The sequence below is a fragment of the Protopterus annectens genome, chromosome 2.part0 (assembly GCF_019279795.1).
Source record: "Protopterus annectens isolate FY-2018-M chromosome 2.part0, PAN1.0, whole genome shotgun sequence".
Classification (NCBI taxonomy): Eukaryota; Metazoa; Chordata; order Ceratodontiformes; family Protopteridae; genus Protopterus; species Protopterus annectens.
The window spans coordinates 585,405,604-585,425,669 of record NC_056728.1 but is presented as its reverse complement, the minus strand read 5'-3'; the positions used below and the strand labels follow the sequence as shown (position 1 = coordinate 585,425,669).

Below are 20,066 nucleotides of genomic sequence, written 5' to 3'. Positions count from 1 at the left end.
AAATGGTTCATCTCTCAGGCCCATGCTTACACTTATCAAGGGTGTCTGAATTCGTCAGAGATTTGGGATGTATGGCTAGGCTTAAAAAGGCCATTGTGGTCATTAGCCTAGTAAACACCTATGAACCTAAAAGCTGCAGAACAACTTGATTTGACAAAGTGTGTGAAGCTTGTTGCTTATGGTGGTGAAGAGATGCAGATTGAAGGCTCAGTAGGGCTTTCATGTTACTCTGCTGGGAACAGCTATGACTTGCAGTTTTGCATTGTCAAGAGACGTGTGCAGTCATTATTAGGCCTTGGAGACAGTTTGAAAATGGGACTACTTTCATTTAACAGAAAAGTCCACCATGTAAGCTTGAAAGAGAACAGCTCGCATTTTACCCAAACTATTTTTTCTGAGTATGCTGATATTTCTGAAGACAAACTAAGCAAACTCCCATTTCTGTACTCCATGAAATTAGACCCAGAGGTCAGCCCAGTTATCAGACCAGCACAGAAAGTTCCAATAGCTATGCAGAACAAAGTCAATGATCGAGCTAAACAAAATGGTGCAGCTAGGTGTAATTTGTCCAGTAGAAGAACCAACTGAATAGGTATCTTCCATGGTAGCAGCTCATAAGAAAAGCTTAGATGATATCAGAATATGTATTGATTCAACAGACTTGAGCAAAGCATTGAAAAGACCTCATCATCCTATGTGCACAATCAAGGAGGTTGCTGTCTCAAGCCAAATGCCACTGTCTTTTTCTGTCTTAGATGCAAAGAGTTCATTTTGGCAAATTTTGCTTTACCATTCATCTTCATTGCTAACCACATTCAGTACACCATTCGGGAGGTACAGATTTCTGAGAATGTCATTTGGAATATATTCTGCCAGTGACGTCTTTCAGCGTGAGAGAGAACAATTTTTTTCTGGCTATCCATGTGTTATTATAGTAGATGATACTGTTGTAGGAGGTAATGGTGAAGTCGAACATTATAGAAACCTCAAGAAGGTTCTGGAAAAAAAATTGTAAAGTGAATCTTACGTTGAATCCTTAGAAGTGTAAATTTAGTCTAAAAGAAGTTACTTATGTCGGTAATTTATTTACCATTTCAGCATTAAGACCAGATCCTTCCAAGCAAACAATTCTTGAGAATCCAGCTTTAGAAATTCTACAAGTCTTACAACGTTTTCTTGGCATGGTCAACTATTTTGGCAAGCTCATTCCAGATTTAAGCCATCTTTCAGCACTGCTCAGAGAACTGACATACAAAGATATAACCTGGTCTTGGTCAAAACAACACCAAAGAGTATTTGATGTCCTGAAACAGAAAATTGCCAGTCCACCAACTCTATGTTACTATGATGTTCACAAACCAGTTACTCTTTCCTGTGATGCTTCTAAGTTTGGTCTAAGTGCAGTCATTCTTCAAGACAGTAGACCAGTAGCCTATGCTTTGAGAACTCTTACCCAAACCAAGATGCAGTATGTCCAGATTTTGAAATAACTCTTGGCAATTGTGTTTGCATGTTAGAAGTTTCATGATTATATTTATGGCTGACCTATCCAGATAGAAACTGACCTCCAACTTCTAGTCACTATTTTGAGAAAGCCAATGCATACAGCTCCTGAGAGATTGCAACATATGATGCTCAAATTGCAAAAGTACAATTTCAATCTTGTTTACAGAAAAGGCAAACTTCTTTATCTTGCTGATACCTTATCTCAATCTCCCAGGAAACCACAGAACAGCATGAGAATGAGAAACCTGATTTTGAAGTCATGGAAGTGAGAAATTTTTTCTTTCACATCTTGATGAGCTCAGAATTCACACAGCTTCAGATCCAATTCTCTGGAAGCTAAACCTCTTAATCAGTTGAGGATAGTCTTCAAAGCAGTCTTGTTTACCAGTAGATGTACAGCAGTACTTTCCATACAGAGATGAGATTTTGTTAGACAATTGTATCTTTATGAAAGGTCTGAAAGTGATTTTTCCAAAGTCCTTACAACAAGAGTACATTAAAATCTTGCATCGTGGCCTCACAGGAACTGACTCTAGCAAAAGAAGGGTGAGAGGACTAGTATTTTGGCCTTCTATGTCAAAAGATATCGAGAAAGTACTTTCATTTTGTTCTGTTAGTAATAGTACAAAGCCACATCGATAAAAATAACCACTTAATTTAAGCCAGATTCCTGAACTACCTTGGTCAACAGTAGCCAGAGATATCAAGTGGAATGATCAACATTACTTGGTGTTAGTAGACTCTTATTCAAACTGGTTCAAGATTGACCTACTTCCTAACCTAACTTCCAGTACTGTCATTACTAAGTTGAAGAGACATTTTTGTGTCTATGGTAGTCCCAATAGTCATTTCTGACAATGGTGCACAGTTTACAAGTCAGCAGTTCAGACAATTTGCTGAAACATGGAACTTTGTTCATATTATGAGTAGTCCTGAGTACCCACAGTCAAATGGCTTGGCCGAACGTGCAGTTCAAAGTGCAAAACAGCTGTTAGAGAAATCCAAACTTGACAATACCGAACGTGCTTAATCTCAGAAACATTCCTCGTGATGATCATCTTGGTTCACCTGCCCAGAGACTTATGTTGAGAGAAACCAGAACCACATTACCAATCAGCAGCACTCTATTGAGTCCATGTGCTAAAAACAACAAAGCAATAAAAGTCCAACTGTTGATAGAAGATTTGTCCTAGAAGTCCTACTATGATAAGACCAGCAAACTGCTTTGTTCATTATAAAAAAGGGGAGATAGTGAGGATACAGATGTCAAAAGGTTTTGATTGCATTGGATTTGTGAAAAGTTTGTGTCAAGAGCTGAGGTCATGCATTGTGGAATCACAAGGAATGGAATTTAGGCAGAATTGGAATCATTTATTACCTTTGTCTGAACCAGTGTTACAGCATCTTGTGTTTAATAAAGACTCTCAGAGTAACTTGTCCAATGTTCTGGTTCCTGATAGCATGCATGCTAGATAGCATCCAATAAAATTGATGATCTGCATGCCAGTCTCTCACTATACACTCCAGACATAGTGGTTATAACTGAGACATGGCTTAAGCCTCACATCACTGATAATAAAATGATTCCTCCTGGATATAATATCCTAAGGAAGGATAGAATTGACAAAAAAGGTGGTGGCATTGCCATATTATCTAAAAATGACCTTACAGTGGAGACATTAAATGTAAAATACCCCTATGTGGACAATGCAGAACTAAATTTTTACCCAACTAAAACTCAACTTCAAAAAACTAATAAATATAATAGGATTCTATTTGCCACCTGGTAAAATATATCCACTATTGAGAACCTACTCCATTGGTCCTGCATGTCACTCCAAAATTAAACCATTATCTTGTGTGATTTTAATATAGATTGGCTTACCTGTAACTCTCATACTCCCACAAATCATATTAACCTTTATGGTTTTACACAAGCCATCCAAACACCTACCAGAATTGATAAAGCAGCTAACAGGGAATCAGTCCTTGACTGGATACTAACAAACATACCAGTCCACCCCTCTCTTGCAGGTTGCCTCCCTCATGGTCTAAGTGACCATCTACCAAAGTTCCTGCTAAGACAGCGTTTCCATCATACCAAAGGAACTGTCTACCATACCAAAAAGAACTTTAACCCCATCAACTTCATTACCGACCTAAAACGTTGTAACTGGACACCAGTAAACACCTTGACTTAAAGAAGGCCATTAAACATTTTAATTCCACCTTTCTTGATATCCTTAACCTACATGGCCCTCCCAGAACCATCAGAATTAAAGCTAACATCACACCTTGGCTAAGTAAGGATACCATATCCCTCCTCAAAGCCAGAGACAAAGCCTGGGGCCACTGGCACACTATCAGGTCCCAAACCATAAAACAAACTTACCATGAGCTCAGGAATAAAGCTAAAAAAACTAGTAAAACCTGACAAGATTAACTCCTACTCCAAGCATCAAAACTATCCTCAAAAAGTTCTGGGCAGCCAATAACAAAATACTCCTACCAGGCAAACGTAGTACTCCCTGTCCTACCTCAGAAAACACTTCAGAGAGCATAGCTATGCAAATTAACACATTCTTTACTGAGAACATTCTAACCCAATCTAACCAGCAGAACAATCTAAACACTCCCCCTTAGAACCCTGCACAACACATAGCAATAATAACACATTTCACTTCCAACCTGTCTCTACAGATAGGATAAGGTAATTACTCAAAATACTTAAGCCCATAACACTGGCATCAGACAAATTACCAGGACAATTCCTACAAATAGCTGCCGAAGATGTTACCTACCCAATAGCCATTCTCATTAACAGATCTCTGTCAGAAGCCCTGGTCCCTTAAATTTGGAAAATATCATATATGATTCCTCTTCATAAAGGAGGTAATTCTACAGAATTACTTGCACACCCACAAATGCCTGTCAAACACTCAACATGGCTTTTGTCCCTATCACCACCACTCTAATGTTATTCAACAATACAGTAAACAACCACAGAAACAATGGCAAATTTGTATCTGCTACCTTTCTCGACTGAAGGCCTTTGACATGGTCAGACACAATATATTTATCAAAGCTCTTTCTGATCTAGGTCTTAGTAAATCATCCATAGCCTGTGATATATATATATATATATATATATATATATATATATATATATATATATATATATATACTGTAGAATACCTCTTATCCAGTCTTGCTGGCACAGGACCTTAGGCTGGATAAATGATGGCTGGTTAATCGGAAAAAGCATACTATATAGCATTTATACGTTATAAATCAGCTAGAGTAACACGATTTGAGTTAGTATGCATTTTTCTAAAACTCAAATTGCTGTCATTATTTAGAGTAGAGATGGCAGAAGTGCTGTTCTTCTCTGCTCTCTTTTGCTAGGACTGTGGGAGAAATGTGATGGCTGGTTAAAGAGGAGGCCAGTTAAAGAGAGGCTGAATAAGAGGGAGTCTACTGTATATATATACACACACACACACATATATATATTTATTTATTTATTTATATGAGTCTACTTCATAACATTGACATTTCATAACGCTGAATTTCATGACATTGAGACCAAAATATCTAAATCCCAAAACATTGAAAACTACAATGCATATATAAATAACATCCTCTCCACCTATAACAACACCTAACAAACACACTTTCTACTACCTTCCCTTCTTTATTATTTAATTTTTTAGCAACACAAGTGTTTTGAAGGAACATTTTACAGTTTTAGGTTTTGCCTATTGACTATGTATGTGCTTGTATATTTTATTTTTGTAAACAGTTTATTGTGTCTTTAAATTTTAATTGGATTTAATTGAAAGGGGTTTAAATAGAATGAGATTTAACATGGGGGCATCTGATGAAGTCTTGTACACAAGACAAAAGCGCTTATTCTGCCTGTTAATAAAATACTTTGCTACCAACTGTGGGATTGGACCTTTGATTTTTTGTTGTGGCTACATTTTCTACTACGTTTCTGTAGGGGGGCAATCTCCCTTGCATCCCACACACCCCATAAATTAAATATACGAGGTTAGGAAATCAACTTTTTTACCACTATAGTGTGATCTTGGGGTTGTATATTTAATTTACGGGGATGTGTGGGTGGCAGAGCCCCCCCAGATGGGGGGTGCAGGGGGATTGCCCCCTTGCAGAAACATAGTAGAAAGTGTGTTTGTTAGTTAGGTGTTTTTGTAGGTGGAGTAGGTGGAGATGATATTATTTACTTGTGCAATCTTGTTTTCAATGTTATGAAGCACATTTTCAATGTTCTGAGTTTTCAATATTTTGGGTTTTCAGTGTTTTGAATTTTCGATGTAATGGTCTCAATGTTATGAAATTTCAGTGTTATGAAGTAGACCCATATATATGGATTCATTTTATAAGCTCAAACTTCTGAAATCTTGAATTGCAGAATCTCAAGCCTATAAAGAAGAAAATCCAAATACCCGAAACTACACAATCATGAAGCTCTAAATCCCGAAACTGCGAAACCGCAAAATTCAAACTCCCAACACACACACACACACACACACACACACACACACACACACACACACACACACACACACACACAACTAAATAAACACACATACCTACCCTTATGATATGCAGGGGGCAAGCCTCCCTGCAACCCCCTACTTCAATATTCTAACTACAAGGTCACATTACATGCACACAAACACAAAACACCACCACACAAACTACATTCCTCACACACACACACACACACACACACACACACACACACACACACACACACACACACACACACACACACACACACACACACACACACACACACACATCACAGTAACAACACACCCTAACACTCACTACAGCCCCTACCCAACAACCTTAAACATAAACACTTACCTGAATCCACGGACACAGCACAACACCATAACCGCTAATTCAAAATCTCCCACATTTGAGATTTTGAATTTCGCGCTTCTGGGGTTGCAATAATCCGATCCTTCCACTTTATGAACTCAAGATACTGAATTTTGAGATTTCAGTATTTCAAGCTTATAAAGTATCCCTATATATATATATATATATATATATATATATATATATATACACACACACACACACACACACACACACACACACTTATGTTTAGTAATGCTTAACAGCAAAATCCTAATTTACTTGAACTAAAAAATAGAAAACTATTAGTTATATTTGTTGTTGCAGCACTAACATATCTACATTTAATACAGGTAAGCAGATGACAGTCAGGAATGAATTTACTAGCATTATTACTATACAAAGCTGCTTCAAAGTTTATGTAGAGAGCTATCTGACAGTGACTGAAAGAAGTGGACAGTGTAAGAATAATTAGAAAAAAAAATTAGATCTGGCATCACCCATTGTCTGTAAAATTTGTTCGTTTGACATCTTTGCAAGATGTGTTAAGCTGTATGTGAAATGAGATCTGATTATTAAGTTGTTTGATGTCTCCATGCATAAAGTGCTGCTCTGGAGAAGGAGGTTTCACTGACTTTAAGGACCTAAGTGGTAGTAAGATGTAGTTTCGTAGGCACTGATTAGTGTAGCAGGCTTTTAGATTACAGCAAAGTAGTGGAAAATGTGATTCTTGCAATAGTTTAGAGGTTAAAGCTAGGAGGAAGCTGGCTTAAATTGCTAAGGAGCTATTATCTTTTTGTTCCTGTGAGGAAGTTGAATAAATCTAAGTATTCTGTTTTCTTGAAGCATGGAATTATTGTGTGTTGTGCTTTTAGAGAATACATGGTGTCCATATTTGGGAATAAAGACATTCGGTACTATTAATCTTCTGGCTTCTACTGTAAGGAGACCGTCAAAATTACAAGCTAATTTTGCAAGATAATTTGAATTGATTTAACACTCTCTGACCCTAAACGTCTGCATTTCAGATTAAGGACAGGGGACTAATCACTTGTGTGAAGTTATCCTGTATGGATTGTTCTACAGTAAAGATGTTTATCTGAAGAAGTGAAGACAATATCACCAATGGAATGGAATAAGGGCCATCATAAGTTATGTTGTTGATAAACAGAGAGAGAAGAATGGTCCTAGAATTGATCACTGAGGGACTCTTTTTGGACAGAGTGTCAGAGTCAGGTGTATGTTGACCAGATGCAATAGTGAAAATTTTGTAAGAAAGATAGTTTGGGAACCAGTGGCAAGTAATTATCTGAGAAACTGCGAAAATGTACTTTATTGAGTAGCAGTCTGTGGTAAACATGGCTGCAGGTTTTATAGGTCAAAGAAGATGACTCTAGCAAAGAGTCTTAGAAATTACTTAGTCAGTTAGGTGCTAGATAATAGTAATAAAGATGCTTTTTACTCTAAAATATGTTGTTTGCTGGATAGGGTGTTGTATGTCTGAAGGCATTTAAGAATTTATTGGGTGTAAAGTCAATGGCTGAGGTAGAGCTATGAACTTTTGGTAATGATATAAATAAGGGATTGTTTAAAGCTACATGGAATATGTTATATCAAAGGAGTACAGAACTCGTTTAGTGGCTCATGCATTGCCACTCATTATTAAACTTGTTGCCTAATCTTGTACTGCAGGATATTGTACTTGTAGTGCAGCAGACATTCACACATAAATATAGAACTATTCCCCTAAACCTGCAGTGGTTGCATTTGCTGCTTATCTTACTCAAAATAAATAAGCAGACATACATAGACAGACACACACACACACACACACACACACACACACATATATATATATATATATATATATATATATATATATATATATATATATATATATATATATGTGTGTGTGTGTGTGTGTGTGTGTCTGCTCCCACAGCAAGTCTGTTTATAGAACCAAATGCCAAACTTGAAAAAGTTGTTGTCAGGTACGATTTCTATAAGTGTACACACAGTGTTAATTTTGTTAGTGTCAAATGTTGAATGACTGCTCAGATATTCTCTGAAGTGCTCTAAACCAGTCTCCTGGTTAATGCTGGTATAAAGTGATACAACATCAAGTGATGCAAAAAGAAGGGTACCTCAGGAGTAGTAAAGTTTTTCAATAATTCCAAAACATGCCATGAATCTAGTAAATAACATTTTTTAGCCTGAACAACAGGATTTAATGTGATCAAGCCATAATGAGATAGGCTCAGTTTTGTTAAACACAGTTGACACAATCAGCCTAAAGGGGAGTTTGGCTCTATCTTTGTGCACCTTAGGTATTCCAAAAAGCATTGCCAATTTAGGGCGCTTGACTTTTGAAAAACTGTAAAAGTTTGGTAATCCAAACTTTGGCTGAACAAATCAAATAGTGTCAGATCTATGTTGGAAAAGCATCTATGGATGTAGATGGCATGTATCTTCATTATTAGTTTATCTGAATGCTTGACATGTCAGCAAAGCTATCAAAATTTATCTTAGTACACTAAATGCAAGGTACTATCCAAATACTCTTGCAGATTTCATGCACTGCATTTGTAAAGTATAAACAAACTCCCAGAACATAGTAGTCCACCTAAATCTACACTTAAATTAACAACAAAAAAAAAGTAAAACAAGGACCTAATTTCCCATTCACTTTAGCTTAGGAAGAGTAACATGACATTCTGTTAATGCAAAATGCATGTATAACAACTCAAAAAACAATACTACGCACCCAAATCAACCCCACCTGAGAAGCAGCATAAGCTTGTCTATGAAGCAGAAGTGAAACTACAGATCTCCCTACCTTATGGAGCTATTGTATTCATATTGCAAAGTTCAGAAGCTAAACCATGCCCTTAGTGATCCATGGAATTGGTATTCTGAAAAGGTGACGCAAAAATTAGAGCAGATCATTTACTGCTTATCTCCATGAGATACAAGGGCAGAAATCATTATGAGTATGGGCTTCTTAAATTTACCATAATACATTAAGGCTATCCTATCAACTGTTGAGCCATTACATTTGCAAAATACATCCATAGGCATTCAATATATAAGCAATTACCACAACCAGCTGTGAAGCTCAGTTACTTCATTATCAAAATCCCTTAACTTTACAGTACAGCAAACTCTTGGAACAAAGCAGCCTACTGGCACATACATGTCTATACTAACTCAAAAATGTACCTATCAGAAGATAAAAAGGTAGATGATCCAGTGACCTTTATTAAAGAAGAACTGAAAAAAAAGAAAACTCCTAGGAACTAACATTGATCCAACTATTAAAAGTGTGCATCGGATTACACCAAAATTCAAATATCTGAGGCAAACTCATTTGATTTTTATATAATTGGGTCAAGTGTTTGGATCAGCTCTTTTTTTAAAATCTCTAGCTCCATACTTGAGGGTTTTCTGTGAAAGGGGCTTTATAATACACATAAGAATTTATGCTACACTGCTCATCCCCAAATAACACAATAACTTTCATTTTCAAAACCAGAAGAGGCAGAAACCATGATAATGGCAGAATTGCAGATATGACTAACCAACACTAAGGTGAGAAAACTAAAGATGCCAACAGAAATCCAGAGGCTTTGGTGAGTAACACCATGCAGAGGGAAAGATCTACCCAAGCTCTCTTATGAAATTTCTATACTAGAAGAAATATAGAAACCTAAGTTTGTCTGACCTTGGCATTTACACAGTGGTACCACAACCTTAAGTAGAGGTACACAGCTATCAAAAAGATTCAAATTCTGACAAAGAATAGCTCTGAGATTCTTGCTTCACCTGAGCAATCACACGAAGAGACAGAACTTTAAATGGAATTTTTTGTACACAAGGCCATACTAACTTAAAGTTAACACCTAAAAATAACATGAGTGGAATCTTCTCACAGTGAAATATAAACCCCAGTAAAGTAACAAAATATCATATCGCTACATGATTAGTGAAAAAAAAAATTCTAAGTATGATTTAGACATTCTTTACATGTCTAGTGCAGAATAATAGAGGCCACAGAGTTAAATGATTGTGGAGATACCACTATATATGTATATATATATATATATATATATATATATATATATATATATATATATATATATATATATATATATACACACTACATATTCTGTAGTACCTATTTAAATTTTGCACGTGGTGATTGTGACCTGTATAACTGTATGTATTACAGTCGCTTGCATTTTTTCCCAGTTTATTTGCTTATGTAAGCATAAATGTGTTGGAAATGTGCTACCTCCACTGACTTAAGTTTTTAGCAACAACCACATAGTATATTTTGTTTCAGACTACTATCACATAGTACATTTAATTTCAGTCTACTGTTGCATAGTTTATTTAGTTTGAGATTACTGTCACATAATATATTTATGACTGTTGCATAGTATATTTAGTTTCAGGCAACTAACACAGTATATTTAGTTTCAGACTACTCTCACACACAGCATATTTAGTTTCAGACTAATGCCACATAGTATATATAGTTTCAGGCGACTGTTACATAGTATATTTAGTTACAGGTTATAGACACATAGTATATTTAGTTTAAGATGACTCCCACATAGTCTACTTAGTTTCAGACTACTGTCACATAGTCTATTTACTTCCAGGTTACTATTACCTACTATATTTAGTTTATGATGGTTATGGCATAGTATATTTAGCATCAGACTATTGTTACTGTCATATAATACATTTAGTTTCAGGTTACTGTTTCATAGTACATTTACATTCAGGTTACTGGGACATGGTATATTTAGTGTGAAGTTACTCTTACATAGCATATTTACACTCAGGTTACTGAAACATAGTATATTTAGTGTCAGGTTATCGGTGCATAGTATTTATACATTCAGGCTACTGAAACATAGTATATTTAGTGTCAAGTGACTGTCCATTAGTATATTTACTTTCAGGCTACTGTTACATCGTGTAATTACTTTCAGGTCTGTTATATAGTATATTTAGTTTCAGACTGCTCTCACATAGTATATTTAGTTACAGACTATTATCACAAAGTATATTTAGTTTCAGGCTATTGTTACATAATATATTTACTTTCAAGTTACTGGCACATATTATATTTAGTTTAAGATGACTGTTGCATAGTCTATTTAGTTTCAGACTACTGTCACATAGTATATTTACTTTCAGTCCATTGTTACATAGTTTATTTAGTTTAAGATGATTGTCGTCATGTACATTTACTTTCAGGCTACTACTACATAGCATATTTATTTTCAGGTTACTGCACATAGTATATTTAGTTTATGATGCAATGTATATTTAGTTTCAGATTACTATTACGTAGCACATTTGCATTCAATTACTAGCACATAGTATATTTAGTTTCAGGTTATGGTTACATAATATATTTATAATCAGGTTACTAGCACATAGTATATTTAGTTTCAGGTTACTGTTACATAATATTTTTATAGTCAGGTTACTAGCACATAGTATATTTAGTGTCAGGCTACTGTTGCATATTATATTTACTTTTAGGTTACTGGCATATTGCATATTTAGTTTAAGACCACAGTATATTTGGTTTTAGGTTACTACTACATAATATATTTACTTTCAAGTCACTGACATATAGTTCAGTTAGTTTTAGGATAGTTTTACAGAGTATATTTACATTCAAGTTACTGGCACATTGTATAATTAAATACACATAGTATCTTTAGTCGCAGGTTACTGTTACATAGCATATTTACTTTTAGGTTACTGGTACATTGTATAATTAAAGATGCATAGTATATTTAGTTTCAGGTTACTGGTACATTGTATAATTAGTTTAAGATGGATATTATATTTAGTTTCAGGTTACGGTTACATAATTTATATACATTAAAGTTACTGGCACATAGTATATTTAATTTCAGCTTAATATTACATAGTGAATTTAAATTCAGGTTACTGGTACATAGTATATTTAGTTTCAGATTACTGTTGCATAGTATATTCACTTTCAGGTTAATGGCACATAGTATATTTAGCTTCAGGTTATTGTTACATAGTATACTTTTTCAGGTTACTGGCATATAGTAATTTAATTTAAGATGGCTTGCACATAGTATATTAGCTTAAGATGCATATTATATTGAGTTTCATGTAACTGTTACATATTGTATTTATGTTCAGGTTACTGGCACATAGTATATTTTGTATCAGGTTACTGTTACATAGTATATTTACTTTTAGGTTACTGGCATAAAATACATTTAATTTAAGATGGCTGGCACATAGTATATTTAGTTTAAAATGCTTGTTTGTGTTTAGTTTCAGGTTACTGTTACATGGGATTTTTATATTCAGTTTATTGCTACATAGTATACTTAGTGTCAAGTTACTGTTACATACTATGTTTAGTGTCAGGTTACTGGCACCTAGCATATTTAGTGTCTGGTTACTGCTACATAGTATATTTAGTTTCAGGTTACTGGCACCTAGCATGTTTAGTGCCAGATTACTGTTACATAGTATATTTAGTTTCAGGTTACTGGCACCTAGCATATTTAGTGTCAGGTTACTGTTACATAGTATAGTTAATTTCAGGTTACTGGCATATAGTGTATTTAGTTGAAAATGAGTGTTGCATAATATATGGAGGAGCAAGAGCACACTAGGTCAACTCCAGTTTTGACAATGGGCTTTGATGTAAATAAATATCTATAACATTTGTATACTGAGAGTTTGTTGATATTTAATAACTAATAGTTAAAATATATTTTCTCTGTTTAACACAGGTAGCAAAAACAGTCTTGGAACTAACTGCATAACCTGGAAATTGTTTAGACCAATACATTTTCATATGAACTATTTCCTGAGCTCTAACTACAATGCAGAGCAAAAAAATAAATCCAAATGTCTCTCCAACCAACAAACAAAACAAATAAAAGTGAGCAACTCTGAATATTTGCACAATGTTCCTCTGCTAAAAATTAAGCATCATGGTCAAAATATTAATAAAAAACTCACTTTATTAAGACAAAAAATAAGAAGGATTTAGCGCTTTCATCCACATCAAATTATTAATATTTCGACCGTAACGCTTAATTTTTAGCAGAGGAACATTGTGTAAATATTCAGCGTTGCTCACGTTTATTTGTTTTGTTACAATGCAGAGTACTAAGCTGTTTGGTTCTAGATTTGTTGTTTCATTGGACTTATATTTTAAAAGTAATGCCATTTGAATGATAAGTCGATTCTATATATTTTATTTCAGAACAAACTGAATTGTAGAGACAATAGTGATGTCTGTTATTTGCATTATTCCAAAGAAAGTTACTCAGAAGTGTTTACTAATATTGACAGAAATGTTTGTATGACTTGCTGGAGTAATCTAGTTTACAGATGAATATTTTTAAGTCCACTAGCTCTTTGTTATGGATGGCTATTATTGCTTAATCAAACTGTCCATATTAGTGTGCAGTTTTACACTGTTAGAAAGAAATAAAGTTTTTTGCAATTGGCTTTAGTTTTCATAACTCTACTGCATAGACAGAGATTAATGCTAGGCATTCAGGAATATTAATTAATGTAAGTGTCTTAGCAGTAATGCTTAACACCTTGACAATTTAGAAAACAATACAATACAACAACCATTTATCAGTCTACAAATGCATTAAGTGATGGCAAATGGACATTATTTCTCTCACAGAGTATGGTTGGCATGTTATTAGCTCATAAAACAAGGTCCATGTTATACCAAATTAACAGAGTCAATTCAGCAAGTGATTTAAACACATGAAATAGGGTGGGGTGCCATCAGAGTAAGCTGGACCAAGATGGGAGTTAATATTAAAAAAAAAAAAAAATATATATATATATATATATATATATATATGTGTGTGTGTGTGTGTGTGTGTGTGTTAATTATACAGACATTGACAACTTGATGAATAATGATGGCAGATTGATTATTGCCTTAATACAAATGAATAATTGGTTCTAGATTTGTTGTTTCATTGGACTTATATTTTAAAAGTAATGCCATTTGAATGATAAGTCGATTCTATATATTTTATTTCAGAACAAACTGAATTGTAGAGACAATAGTGATGTCTGTTATTTGCATTATTCCAAAGAAAGTTACTCAGAAGTGTTTACTAATATTGACAGAAATGTTTGTATGACTTGCTGGAGTAATATGAATTTAAAACAAGATGAAATTTTAATAAGAGCATGATCCTCTATGTATTAATAAGGTAATGGCAAAATAATGCATCTCTATCTTCCCACATATGCATAGTTATAATATTATTCACACTGTCCTTATTATTATCAATCTGTAGAAAACATCATCTCTAGACACTGTAAGATTACCCAAACCCATCTCTGTTTTTGAAATTTATAAGGCTAATCAATGGGTTAACCTCTGGAAAAGCACCAGGTATGGATAATATAACTGCTTATTGTTATTGAAGTCAAGGAAACTGGTAGAGTCCCTCATAGTACGACCATAACAAAGGTGTTAATGTTTCCAAACCTAACAAAGACAACAAGTTCTCAAAATATTATAAGCCTATATAATTAATTCAATTATAGGTTAGCATTTTTGATAAATTTTTTGTGAATCTTACAGTAAATCTGTTACTTAGTTTCATGTCTGAAAAGCAAAATGGTTTGTAAAGGGTTCACTAGGTGGTCCTGAGCTAACCATCTGCTCTTACTTATGTACACAAAGAAAAGAAAATTAGCCAGGGGGTAATGCTACTACCAAATTTGACTGATTTTTTAGAGTCTTCAATTCATTGGATTAGAATTATACATAGTCAGTACTGGTACCCATAAACTTCCCCATCTTTTGTACAAAAACACAAATTTCTGTGTGATTTTCCTATGCCCGAAGTTTACACAAATGCAGTTATTTCAGAACCAATTGCAATTACCAAATGAACAAGATAGGGTTGCCCACTTTCCTCTGTTTTATTTGTATGGCAATATAATTCTTAGTAGTTTATCTCGATAAAGAACTTCTTCACGCTAGCATACATACGATAAAAGTTGCACCCTACCCCGTTTGTCTTCCTGGTTTGCTGAAGATTGCATTCTCTGCATTATTAATCCCATATGCTGTTTCTCATAACTTTGCCCAAGTATCAGGGATAGAAATTAACATGAACACAGCTAACTTTTCTTTGTCACCAGACATACTCAAACAATTAGAAACCATGAAAAACACCCTTTACAGTAGTGGTAGAAAACATACATTTTAGTATAAAATTTTCCAAGGAAATGAAGACATTTGGTGGAAAAATGTATCACTTCTCCTTCTTGAATAAGACAGAAGCTATTACAGTGGTAGTGCTGCCAAATTTCTGTTCTTACTTAGATAGCTCTGTATTTTTACTAATCACATTACAAATTGCAGCAACTCAGATATGACTTTTTATAAGATGGCAGCAAGCCTGTAGAAGGATTAGGGTTTCCATGTTTTCCTCATTATGCTCTGGCTGCAGTGCAGTGAGAGTAGCTGAGAGCTGCATTTCACTTTAGACTCTTTTGGGGGCTTTTTAACCTTCTTCATGCAGAATTTGAGTTAATATTTCAAACTACAATTCGTAACAACAGTTGGAAGCTACTAGAACATTAAAATATGGGATACCTGCAGGGTTGGGGGAGTTGAAAGATAGAGCGAACATATCAGTCACTCAAGAAACATGAAAAAGACAATGTCTACTTCTGTTTGGAATAGATTAAAGAGATTGTCATGGATAAAAATAAATGGAAAGGTAGTGTTGTTCTGGATACTTAAAGTTATCATCTTTGTCATTGATTTCAAGCATCTTCTAACGAATGCAATTAAATACTTTCATGAGCCATGATATCAGAAGCCAAATATGAATCCTTGCTGGAAATGTTTAAAGGTAGTGACTGTAGCCTTGCTGCTAGTGGTGAGGGTTAAAGTTCTGATGATGACTCAGGCAACCAAGTTCAGTTAGTGGCCTAGACATCTGATGACAAGGCAGGGAGGATGGGTGGGCTTGTTTTCAGAGGGGCCTGCATTGGTCGTCTCTCTAGCTGAGCTCTAGCAGTGGTTTGAGCTTAGAAAGATGACATCAGGCTGGGTGATGGGAACACACCTCTCAACTTATTTGCGCAAGAATTCTGGACAAATCAATAATAATGGGGAGAAACAGGTCCAAAATAATGGGCATTTTTAAATATTATTCTAAATCACTTAAAAAGTTAAGAGAATAGCAGTATTTTCATCAACATCTATTTTCTGGTATGGAACTCTAATGTCTGGTATTACTGACTGACTGCAATCCTCAGTGAATTGCCAGACAATCAAAACTTTCAAGAGGGAGACAGAAAAAAGTATTAGACTAAATCAGGGACAGCTCAGCTGAGAGTATGGATAACAGGTCCGAATGATGCTTGGCTGTCCTATGGATCTGGAATGGACATGTGTTTGGAGAAGATCCTCAATATCTCCATGGCCTTCTATATTAATGTTAGAACAAAGGAAATGGCATGTTTTTTTTTTTTTTTTTTTTTTTTTTTTTGCTAAACAAAGAGCCACAGTATAATGATGCCTGCTTGCTGTGCCACATTCTGCTTGCCTGTCAAATATTTTACCAGTGACCCTAATGTGGAGAAGGGGGACTCCAAGATCAGGTGCTCTCCTGACAGGCGGACCCTCCCAGTGGTAGCTTCCAAAAATAATAATTAAAATAAAGTCTGTAAATAATGCAAATAGTTCATAGAACACTCAGCTTATTTTTAAATGTTTTAGTACCCGTTGCTATGATACTCAAATATAATTTCATTCTCAAGTCAAGATTAGATTGATTTTAAGGTCAGTGTTACTTTTTAAATGCTGTGCTATAAACAGAAGATTCCATCTATCTTAACTGGAAACGTGAATAAAATATTTAAGCAATAAAAGAAATAATATGTACAAAAATAGCATCATACTTTTACTCACCTGAACTTCACAATTGAAAGTGTAAATCCTTGCTTTTCCAGTTCTGTTTTACCATAGAGGGATACTAGCTGTTAAATGAAAAAAAAAAAAAAAAAACACATGCGGTTATAAGACACAAACAGCCAAAATGATTTTCTTACCTTAGTCGTCCTGATTACCTGTACTTCTAGTAGGAATGAATCTGTAATAATTGGGGAACTACTAATCTGCTGATTCAGTTTGTATGCAAGTGTTTGCCCAAAACTACCACTTGGGCAAAGCCAGACTCTGATTCTAAGACCACCAAAGTTGTTCTTTTTCCTTCCTAGAGCACAGCAGTGGTCCCTGAGTTAGAATATTTGTTTAATATAAGTATAAAGGATGAAGCTTCCATTAAATTTTGGTAGAAGATAATGTGGTTTTGTAATAGGGAATGATTTCAGACATACTGTTCTTTGAGCTTGACTGGAGCACAGTGGAAATGTTCTTTCTGACAATCAATCTGAGACAAACTGCATTCACAACACTCTCCTGCAAGAACCAGTTCAAAAATATTGTGCTTCTTGAAGTTTAATATACTTCAAAGACACTTTCATAGTTAATAAAGCAAATGTAAAACTACATGACTAAAGAAAACTACATGACTAAAGAAATCACAGTTCATTATCATGGATGAAAGAGCACCCAAAGAAAAAATAGTTTTAAAATGTCTGCCGACTGCAAACCTAGCATCATTGTTTTAACCCTGTTGCTGCCAGTGCCCTTGAAATGCGATTATCATTAGACATAGAAGCTACAGAAGAAATGGCTTTCTTGTCAATGTCAAAAATGCAGAATTCTGGCATTTGTCACCTCCCCCCAAGCTTTATATACTGCTGAGTAACAGCTAATCATTGACAAAATACTTAAAGACTTTGGAATTCTTATATAGCATGACCTTTTATTTGATACCCATAAATCCAGTACTATCCTCAAAACATACCACTTGTTCCTGCATGCTTCTGCATGAGGTTGGGAGTTATGTCAGTAAAAGAATTGTCTTCCTTTATGAAACTCTTATCAGACTAATAGAATACTGTACCTTGTTCTATAACATCTAATGCTGTTGGAGAAGGTACAAAAATTCCTCACAAAGAGAATCAGAGTTTTTGAAGGGTTGTCTTACAGTGAAAGACTAAAATAACTCTTTGTATTCTTTGTATCTTATCACCTTCTTAGAGGATATCTGTATCTGTCATCGAGAAAATTAAAGAATCCTTACAGTTGTAAACCCTTTGCTTAGAACACCTTCTTGGCGACCTGAACACAAGAAGACACTCAGTCTTAATAAAACCTAATATCGCCTATACTGTAAAATATGATAGCTTCACATCTCAAAGACTACCCTGTCTATGGAAAAATCTCCTGCCATTTAAACTCAAGCTGCCAATTCATACTTTTAAGAAGGCACTGGATGATTGACATGGACAGCCACGAGTTCTAACATGGAGTCCAGGAGATTAAGCTCCTCAATGGCTAATAGGTCTTGAGCTTGATCACCACACTTAGGAACCTATAAATTTAGATTACAGTTGGATCAATTTCTTTGACCTATCCTTATTTCCCCAACCCCACCCCTGCATTCATTGGCATGTCCAAGGGCTGCTACCCTCATTGAATCACACCTCCCCTCAGGGAGCTTTTCCAGGGAACGCCCTGTCCCATGGAAAGGCATGTCCACCCATTCATGCAGGCACCTCAGATGCCTAAGCTCCTAAGTTAACCTAAGTCACCTGGGACATAGTTAGGGCTTTATCATGTTTTCACAAACCACCTTTATCCTATTTGTGGTTGGGGTACGAGGGCAAATTTATCCAAACAAGCAGCTGGCAGAATGCAATGAATCAATCCTGGAGGGAGTGCCAGTCCACATGTTTTTAGGATGTGAAAGGAAACTGAAGACCCTGGCAGCATCTGATGCAGATACTGGGATAACATTCAGATTCTGCACAGAAAACATCCCGTGTAAGACCCAAACCAGAATACCAAGTACTGTGGGGCAGCATATTTAACTGATGCACTAATGCACTGAATGTTTATCAATTTAGACTTTTGAAGAGCAAGAGAACATTCAATTTAAAAATGACAATAAAATTACAAGCAAGGTATAATTCTGATAAAACGTAAGTTAATAACAGATAACAATCACATGACCCACCCTGTCTTCCTACTTGCCTACCATCTTAATTAACCCACAGCTTTGTTTTCTTAACCCTCATATGAACTGTGTTGTACTATTAAGTATGGATTATCAACATTATTTTTGATTGCAGTACCTTTTCACAAAATTATTCTATTTTTTTTTGTTTGGTAGCTCCTGCTTCTTTTTACCTTAGTATTATTACCTGTTTATTTTTTTCTTGCTGTGATCTTCACAGCATAGACCTGAAATAAAATGAAAAATGATGTGTGACCTTCTCCCAATAAATGTACCACATTATGTTCTAACAATAGCTTGATCACAGCCATACAGCTTATGCTAGAAAGACTCTTTTACCACAATATGTCTATTTGTGATTTAGTGAATGTTAGCCAAAACAAGGTAAGACATCATTATAGCCTAATTTGCATGTGTCTGAATCACATTTATCTTTGGTGATCTGCATAAAATAGTACAATCCTGCTGCTCATGTAGGCAGTGTCATCTCCCCGTCAC

At 35.1% G+C, this 20,066-nt stretch overlaps 1 protein-coding gene across 14 annotated transcripts in view; it reads right to left on the bottom strand.

Moving 5' to 3' along the window:
• Positions 1-20,066, bottom strand: part of LOC122793158 (transmembrane protease serine 11D-like) — a 971,710-nt gene that overhangs the window by 595,139 nt on the left and 356,505 nt on the right. For all 14 annotated transcript variants that reach the window (XM_044060954.1, XM_044060958.1, XM_044060960.1 and 11 more), the window contains one exon: positions 17,393-17,460. In XM_044060954.1, coding sequence (XP_043916889.1) covers positions 17,393-17,460 — 68 coding nt within the window. The remainder of the gene's footprint in view (positions 1-17,392; positions 17,461-20,066) is intronic.